This window comes from Phoenix dactylifera, chromosome 2, assembly GCF_051530095.1.
Source record: "Phoenix dactylifera cultivar Ajwa chromosome 2, Ajwa_hap1_PhDact_Kaust_v1.1, whole genome shotgun sequence".
Taxonomy (NCBI): domain Eukaryota; kingdom Viridiplantae; phylum Streptophyta; class Magnoliopsida; order Arecales; family Arecaceae; genus Phoenix; species Phoenix dactylifera.
Genome location: NC_143191.1, coordinates 46,780,222 through 46,789,300, shown reverse-complemented (window position 1 = coordinate 46,789,300; position 9,079 = coordinate 46,780,222). Strand labels below are relative to the sequence as shown.

The 9,079-nt window shown below is 40.0% G+C and overlaps 1 protein-coding gene and 1 long non-coding RNA gene across 2 annotated transcripts; both read right to left on the bottom strand.

Moving 5' to 3' along the window:
* Nucleotides 1-5,047: 5,047 nt before the first annotated feature.
* LOC148714860 (uncharacterized) lies at nt 5,048-5,569 on the bottom strand. Its single transcript, XR_015975945.2, has 3 exons — nt 5,551-5,569; nt 5,268-5,461; nt 5,048-5,187 (listed from the first exon to the last, which is right to left on the bottom strand). It is a non-coding gene; the product is annotated as an uncharacterized LOC148714860 (long non-coding RNA).
* Nucleotides 5,570-5,610: 41 nt separating this feature from the next.
* Nucleotides 5,611-7,381, bottom strand: LOC148714859 (uncharacterized). Its single transcript, XM_089929101.1, has 4 exons — nt 7,013-7,381; nt 6,401-6,478; nt 6,192-6,272; nt 5,611-5,752 (listed from the first exon to the last, which is right to left on the bottom strand). The coding sequence occupies exons 1-4, from the start codon at nt 7,310-7,312 to the stop codon at nt 5,633-5,635; spliced, it is 579 nt and encodes a 192-aa protein (XP_089785227.1). The 5' UTR covers nt 7,313-7,381; the 3' UTR covers nt 5,611-5,632.
* Between the last annotated feature and the right edge of the window lie 1,698 nt (nt 7,382-9,079).

Sequence of the window (9,079 nt, the reverse complement as noted above, 5' to 3'; positions counted from 1 at the left end):
CCAAATCCTGAGAGGGTCGACCCAAAGGCAAGACAGAAAGGCAGACAGAAAATGGTTCTCTGGAATTACTGAGAGGGTCGACCCAAGAAGAAGTTGAGTCGACCCAAGTGAACTTTGAGTCGACCCAAAGAATGGTTGGGTCGACCCATGGGAAGGAAGGCTGAAATTCAAGTTTCTGTGTTTTCTGAGAGGGTCGACCCAAGGAATGTTTGAGTCGACCCAAGTGAAAGTTGGGTCGACCCAAGGACAGGTTGAGCCGACCCAAACACGGGCTGAAGCATAACGGCTAGTTCTGCAGATGTACTTTTTGTCCTTCCCAAGGTCAGTAACGGCTAGTTTTTCAAATCTAACCATTGGGGCTTGACCAAAGGATGTGGGAAGCTATTTAAAGGGGCACTATTCATCAGATAGAATAACTTTTGCAAGGAATATCAAAGAGTACACAAGAAAACAAAAGTGCCCTAATCTTCTTCATCAAGAGCTTCATTCAAGAATCAAAGAAAGGGATTGAGCAGATTCAAAGAGGCATCAAGAGCTCCATCCTCCCTTGAAGAGTGAAGCATCCTTGACAAAGAAGAGAGAAGCCACTTCAAAGCGATAAATATTTTCTAACTCTTCTTTGTAGTTAATATTGTTTCATTTGCTCATTTAGGAGTTTGAATCTTTCTTTTTGTTTGTCGAACTATTTGTAAAGGTTCGTTGGTGAACCCGTAAAACCAACAAAGGTTTTTGGTGAACCCGGAAAACCAAAGTGTAAAGGTTCGTTGGTGAGCCCGCAAAACCAACAAAGGTTTTTGGTGAACCCGGAAAACCAAAGTGTATAGGTTCGTTGGTGAGCCCGTAAAACCAACAAAGGTTTTTGGATTGTGAGCCCGGAAAACAATCCAACTGTAATCCGCGAGATTATAGTGAATTCCCAAGGGGTCGCTTGGGGAGTGGATGTAGGTGCTAAGGAGAGCACCGAACCACTATATATTGTTGTGTTTGTGTTGTGCTTGTGTTTATATTTATTCTTGCATTATCTTCCATCTCTGTTCTAGTTTAACTCATTCAAATAATCTAAAGAAAGCAACCACCGCACTTAATTAAGAAAGCTTTTAAAATACCAAAATTGAGAAGAAACCAATTCACCCCCCCCCCCCCTCTTGGATTGTCACCTTGGGCAACACTTCTGCCCGTGCTTGGGTCGTCCCAAACTTTTCTTGGGTCGACCCAAACCACTGTTCATCAGACTTGGGTCAACTCAAGCTTTTCTTGGGTCGGCCCTCTCAGAAAATCAAGAACCTTGTATTTCAGCCTTCCTTCACTTGGGTCGACTCAACTCTTTTTAGGTCGACTCAAGGATCAGTTGGGTCGACTCAATTTTCACTTGGGTCGACCCTCTCAGGGATTCCAGAGACTTGTTTGATTGACATTTCAATCTGGGGTCGACTCAACTTTTTCTAGGGTCGACTCAAGGTTGGGTCGACTCAAGGTTGGGTCGACCCAAGGTTGGGTCTACTCAAGTTCAGTTAGGGTCGACCCTCTCAGGGATTCCAGACTTGTTTTCTTGAGGCTTGAGGATGGGGTCGACTCAACTTTCACTTGGGTCGACCCAAGTACTGTTCATCCGTGCCATAAGTGCTAGAATGTGCCAGAATGTTTCTTGATATGCCGGGATCGACTCCACCTCTTCTAGGGTCGACTCCTACTTTGTGCCAAGTGTTCCAAAGGCGTGCCACTTCGTTTCAAGGCGTGCCAAATGTATCGGGGTGACTCCAAACTAATTGGGGTCGACTCTAACCATGTTTTTCTGCACTTTGAAGGTTAGTTATGCACATTGAAACAACAATATGATATTTCAAGCAAATTACGATGCAAGGCACAATAGAGTTTCATACCCTTAATAGTTGAAATTACCGAATTGCCCTTTTAGGTATTTTTAACGTGAAACTTTGCCAAAATGGATTCTTAAGCTTTCTGCTATTCTCTATTACAAATTTTATCTCGTTTATCAATTCTTGAGAGTGGTTTTGACCATATAGTCCTAATGTATCATGAGTGTATCAAGGGTGTGCCATTTATCAATGATGTATCGAGTTAATTTGCATTTCTAATTTGATATGGCCTCAATGGTTGTGTTAATCATCAAAATAACATTATCATCCTCACTTATCTTTTCTGTTGTTCCTTAAAGTCCTATCTAACTTAAGCATTGAAGGCACCTTGGCCGAATCAGCTCCGGCAACCTCCGTTGTTCTCCTTCTTTCTCTATGTGCAGGACGGTCGACATTCCCCGGGCCTCATTCTCCAGGCTTTTACCATCACCAACCGGGTTTTGCTGCCAGCATCTCTCAAGGCCGTTGGTAGCTCACAAGACCTAAGTGAGGAAAGCAGCACAGAGTTTTTTAGCAAGTCCCATGGCGCTCACACATGGTACAGGGCTCATGCCCTTGTGGGAAAATTTTCATAGGCAATGCGATCTAGAACTCATCCAATTTAATGATCTTAATGCAATAGTGTTGGGCAGTCTCAGAAATGGAAAAGGAATACCTCTCAGGTTCTTTAGCCTATCAAAACCTGCCATATATCCAACATGCAGAAACAATTTGGTCGCGGAGAATCCGAATGCAACCAAATTCCTCAAATCTGAAGCATCTAATTTTAGTCATAATCTGAGAAATTTCCACCAGACCTCGCTGCGTGCCGGATGGCCGTCAATTCAAGATTTGTTTTAGCTCACGACTCTTTCCTCGTCCACATTTTTTTTCTCGCCATTCGGTTGCCCGGCGCCGAAGCAACCGCATTGGGTTGACGCACCGGCACGAATCCGAGCCTCGTCAGCTAAAGCAATGGATGAATTTGGACCTTTCAAGTTTCAACATATTGGAAAAATTCAAAGAGCCTCTTGCGCACTCCTCTGAAGCCAGGATGCAGACACAACGTCCTTTGCCAAAGACCGGTGCAAGAACGAGCCATATCTCAGATCTTTCGCAAGGAGTGTCCAAGCGAACCTTTTCCACGACACGTCACACGGCTAAGGGTGAGGTAGTTGGAGGAAATAGTGCCCTCGTATGATGTTGTATGAATTTAATCAGAATCATCTCGAGATTTATGCTAATGAACGATTTATCGGATTGACCAAGGCACAGAGTAAGCAATTGGTGCATGCTCTATTTGGAAGAGGCGACTTTCACTACAGGAATAGTATCTTTTACCGGTGTTTTTTAGAGTTTTTACCGATGCTAATAAGCGTCGGTAAATATCCGGCCGACGCTAGAAAAAGCGTCGGCAATACCTGAATGAAAAAAGTTTTTACAGACGCTACATAAAAACGCCGGCAAAATCAAAAATTTTCCGACGCTTATTAAAACGTCAGCGTACGATCGTTTCGCCGACGCAAAAATGCGTCGGCATAAACTATCACTTGGGCGTGCCCGGAAACTGTTGGGTTTTTTTTTTATGATCTTTCATCAAAAAAAAAAAAGATTTTGATCTAGATAGGTGCTGAGAGTTTTTTAATTATTATTACTGTAGTTGCAATGATGTTGGAGGTATTTGTTGTGTTATGATTTTAGTCTGGATCGTGTTTTACCTTAAACTGCATAACATTATCCCTAGGATATGTAAGAGAAAGGGGTTATCTAGTGGGATTCATTATCCCTAGGATATGTAAGAGAAAGGGGTTATCTAGTGGGATTCATACCTAAGTCGTTGGATGTCCCAGTCTAATAGCTTTACCAACTAAATCAGTTGGCATCTGCATGTAAAAGAAAAAGGGTATGTAAGAGAAACCGCATATCTAATTTTTAGAGGCTCATTTATCAAAGGAAAAAAAAAATCATAATCAGAAAGAGCAAAAGGTGTGACTTAGTTATCTATTTATCTTAATTATGCCGAGCAAGAGAACTTTAGTAATGAGATTTTCTTGTCTTCCATTTATAAACAATGAATAACTAACTGAGACACAAATTTAAGCACATAACTATTGTCATGTGGACCACATGTTTTGGGGATTCCACTTGATAGGCCAGTTCCTGAATGGCAAATTTCTGTGTAATAATCCTGTTTTATGCGAGATTGAGAAAAAAATATTTCAATTATTCATTGTAAAATGGTCTAAGAAGGCGAAGAATTTTGAAGAGTTAATAATTATAGCATTACGAGCAACTATATACCGATTAGCGTAGTTTAGTACATGCGAAAATGTGATGAGAAGTCTCAAAAATGGGACAAGGAAAGTATACAGGTACAAGCATAAATACATGATGCATAAATATTTCCTGAATAAGTTGCACATAATTTACAAATCTTATAAATTAATCTTTTGCAGTTAATATACAAATATACAAGTTAATAATTTTTTTCCTCAAAAAATAAAATCTACAAATTATTTAAATATGGCGAACAATTATGAAGTCCTCACTGCCCACGGCTCTCCGTGATATATTGTTTTCTGACTTTACAGGATGTCTCTATCACTACAAAAGAAGGAATAACTCCCGGCGCTTTTTTTTGTCTCTACCGACGCTTATAAGCGTCGGCGAATTCCCAGCCCACGCTTCGCAAAGCGTGGCTCCGACGTCGGGCAGGTGGGCGTGGGTCGGGTTTAACCCGACGCGTCAAAAAAGCGTCGTTGGTCTATGCCGACGCTTTTAAGCGTCGTTTCTTTTATCATACTCCGACGCTTATAAGCGTCGTTAAAGGATGCTTTTCCCGACGCTTTTATGCGTCGTTTCTTCTATCAGACTCCGAGGAGAAGGGTTGGTTACTACGGGTTTAGGCCGACGCTTAAATGCGTCGTTAAAGGCTTGCTTTTCCCGACGCTTTTAAGCGTCGTTTCTTCTATCATACTCCGACGCTTATAAACGTCGGGGAGAAGGGTTGGTTACTACGGGTTTAGGCCGATGCTTAAAAGCGTCGTTAAAGGCATGCCACGCTTATAAGCGTCGGCATTAAATTTTTTTTAAAAAAAAAATTGTAAAAGTAATTTTTAAATACTCTGTGTACATTAAATTCTTACAAAACAATAGAAACAAATACACTGAATCACATATATAACAAAATATGAGTCACAAACAAGAATTTTGATTACATTCATATTATCATATTTGATTACATTGTACTTCAAAAACATTCTAAAAACATACAAGTCAAATTCCTAAGTACACAATCTACCATGTGTTTTCCCCCGGTCAAACCAGTAACCTGTCAATTGCCAGTTCCTATTAATAACCCTCATCAGCATTGCAGTCTTTGCAATGTACAAAGGCTAAAAACAGTCTGACCTGTTCAACTGATTTTGACACCCTCAAAACTGATGTGTTACAAGACAGCATATAATTGTTGGTTGGTTCTTAACACCATGACGGTATGAAGCAGTTGCTCAAAACAAAAGTACTAGGATCATCGCGTCGCAGAGCAGCCAACCTGAAAATTGAGCTTTCACTTCTACTCCTTTCGGTTTATAAGATAAAAACACCTACAAAGCCCCATGTCATATATAAGCTCCAGAAAGAGGGCAAAGCATCACTCATTTGACAGTATTACCAGATTCTGGAAAGGACTTACAGTGCTTTTGTTTCAATAAATGAAATCAAAGGAAAAAAGCAATCCTGTCCCCTCTCTCCAAGTGATTGAAACTGGCCTTTGATTAATTAGACTTGGAAGATTTCAGCTTCTTTTTAGAACGCGCATTTTCTGCATTGACAATATATGACTCAGCATTGACATTTTCATGGGCTTCCTGCTGCTTAAACTCCTTTGCCTTCTTCTGCAATAGAAAGTATGTGAAACACATCATATGATAAGCATGCCAAAATTTAGCTCATTGTAGTTTAAATATATGACAATATGTGCCCCAGCGCATCCAAAAAATGAAAATGTCAAAAACCCAGAACCTTTTCTGTAATGAAGGTACATGTTTAAAATGATGTTTTTTCCCCTAAAAAATCTCAATGAAGATTAGTCATAATTCAAATATTCGATCCCATAGTGGCACAATTACTGGGCCTACATCAGGCAATACAATTGATGCTATGCTCTTGGTTTGAATGGACTGCTTTTTTTGTTATGCTTTCTTATAATCTGGCTTTCCAGCAAAGATTGGGATATAAAATTGAGCACATCCTAATGCTTACTACTACCAGAGTAATATCACAAACATTAATATAATTACTAGATGAAGGTTGCCAGGAACAAAGGCACCACACCTTTAAGGACTTTGCCATGGCTGCAACCTCATCATTGTCATTGTCAGATTTAGTAGAATCAGCCACATGACTAGAAGGTTCCTGTAACACCCCAGATAAAAAAGAATGAAGACATGAAAAAGATGAGTGCTCAGAATTTACTCTAAAAAAAATAACAGAGGACAAACAAATTCCTAATTTGAAAATGGTATCAAGTGATCCGTACTTACAAAGTCGTCCATAAATGCCAATCTGTAGTGATCCTGGGACAAGCTGGCAATCACAAAGCATAAGCCCTGCCTCCATGCCTGTTCCATTCAGAAAAAAGATTGATACAATCAGAAAATATAGAATATCTTGTCCACAGACCGGCGTCCTGTTAAGAGCTCAAGAAGGACAACCCCGAAGCTGTAGACATCACTCCTAGCTGTCAAGTGACCTGCTCATAGAATAAAATTTGATTCAAAATGAACTCACAGCAATTAATTAGAAAAGCAAATGAATGGATGTTGCATTCCATTCTAACAATGAAGGAAAGCGGAAGAAGGCACATAGGTTTTGATAGATTCTACTTATCATGTTGCTCAAAAAAGATCTCATGATCATCATACAAGATTAATCAAAGGAATCTCCAAAATTTTAAAAACATATAAGTCAAATTCCTAAGTACACAATCTACAATATGTATCAAGGGTCGACATCATCATCTCTACGAGTAGATGAAGTATCATCAACCTACAAGAAAAAAAAATATTTTAGAAACTAAAAATACGAAAGTCATCACGCTCATACAAGAATACATTATAATTACATAAAATATTCAAATAGATTTAGTTATGTACCGGAGGAGCAAATCTCTGCAAAAAGGATGAAATATGGTCAAGCTGGTCCTGCAAAGATTGTATCTTCAACTCTTGGCTTTGTTTCAACTCCGCCATATCATTCATATGACTCTGCCTCATCTCCTCTATCCTTGTCTCATATGACTGCTTTATCTGTGCCATCTCTGTCTTCAAACTACAAACCTCCGCAGTGCTAGTACCTTGTCTGGCATCTTGGGTATATCGGCTCACTGCAGACAGCTGAGTGGGGGTAACTCCGACACCGTAACCCCTCACGCGACCATAGCGTTCTGGGCCCATCAATTCAGCATAGACCTGAGCCTCGACGCGACTGGCCGCGTCGGATGATGATGACTCCCCGACGCGCTCTGAAACAAGAGTTGTAGCTCTTTCCTATATCTCTCTCAAGAAAAAAAAAGTCACATTAATATTTTAAAAGAAGTAAAATTAATAAGAAAATTCTGAACAAATAAAAAATGAATACATACAACTATATCTCTCGACTCGTCCCGAACAAAGCTGCCATCTCGGTGAGTGTGGGTCATCTTATAAAACTCTACCTCACCAGGCTCCCTTCCATGCTCTACCATCTACACATACGGAAAGTATATTGGCAAACTATATATCATGATACGTGCTATATGTTAGTAAAATATCAAATAGTTTCAAAAGAACTTACGAATTCATTTCTACGTCTCGCATAACTCTTCGAGCCTGAAATATGAGGAACTGCTTGAGATGCTCGTGCAGCTCTGCCAATATTAGAATATGTCTGCCAAAATAAAAGCACACAGTATAATATGATTCAATGTATATATTCGCAATCTATATTAATAATAAATATAATATAAAATATTGAAACAATATACGTGACCTGTCCTCTTTCAGAAAATCAGTAATGAACAAGCTCCCTCCACTGCTGAGGGTATACATCAGGAGAAGTCACACGAGCAACCTCCTCCTCTGTCATACCTTCGTGCTTGAAGTCCGTCTTCAATTTTGCTTTATATTCTTTCCATTTGCGGTTGAGGGACTTTAGCACCCAATCATGGCTCTCTGGAGGGAGTACAAACTTACCCTACAACAAGATACAGAATGTTATAATAATATAGAACCTCAAAAGTAATATTATGGTAGTAAGCAAATTAACACACAGGAGGGGTCAAATTAAAAAGAACAAATTCAATTCATTACCTGTATAAGTCTAAGAAGCTCAACCTTATACGAAGGAAGCATGTCATTCCACTTCGTATAGTTGAGCGGACACAGCTGACCCTTGCGTGCAACCGATCCTAAAAAGCTTGATAGAAGACTTCCAGCTCTATTGATGGGCTGCCCCAATTCGTTGCATCGGATAATGATCTTCTCACCCGGAGGAAGCTTCCACACATCCTTTGCTTGAGTGGGTCCCCGTCTCGTCCTCACCGTCCCTTGTCCATCTATTAAAATTAAATAAAATATGTCTTAAAAAGTTGAAGACAAATATGAACATAAAATATGAACTTTAAATCGAATTACCCTGGATCCGGAGCTCATCCTCTGGGCAATCAGCAGGAGGCTTGCGCTGAGATCCTGACTCGTGCTGCTAATGCTCACATGGCTGCTGGGACTGTAGGGACTGATCAGAAGTAGATCCCACCTGAGAATGCTGGAACTCCACATCTCTAAATCGTCTCCCTCGGAGCATATTGTTACCTGGTATGCACAAAAAAGAATCAATATTTGGATCCAAGCAGGTTTGACATTTCCGGCAAGTCCTGTCCTAAACCAATCTCAACTATTTTAACTAGAATATTCTCCGCATCCTTCGCAGATTTTTTGATGCAGTCATTGACATTGAAACATGAAACTCCTTAAATTAAGTAAAGTACTTCTACTGGACATCTTGATGAAATATCAGTGCAAAAATTATTTTTTTTTGTGAGGGAATAACACTGCAAAGACATACTTGAGAATTCAGTTCCTGGAATTAGTTAAATTCTGCTTTTGCAGGTTACCAGATGGTGCCTAACGACAACCTTTCGATATGAGTACAGTCACTACCTTGCAGGTTACCAGTTGAAATTA

Bases quoted from the DNA above. Each gene is read 5' to 3' on its own strand.
- LOC148714859 (XM_089929101.1), bottom strand. From the start codon at position 7,312: ATGGGCCCAGAACGCTATGGTCGCGTGAGGGGTTACGGTGTCGGAGTT. The intron at 6,479-7,012 runs GTACATAACTAA...TGAATGGAACAG, and splicing joins TGCAGAGATTTGCTCCTCCG to GCATGGAGGCAGGGCTTATG. The intron at 5,753-6,191 runs GTGTGGTGCCTT...TTTCTATTGCAG, and splicing joins CCATGGCAAAGTCCTTAAAG to AAGAAGGCAAAGGAGTTTAA.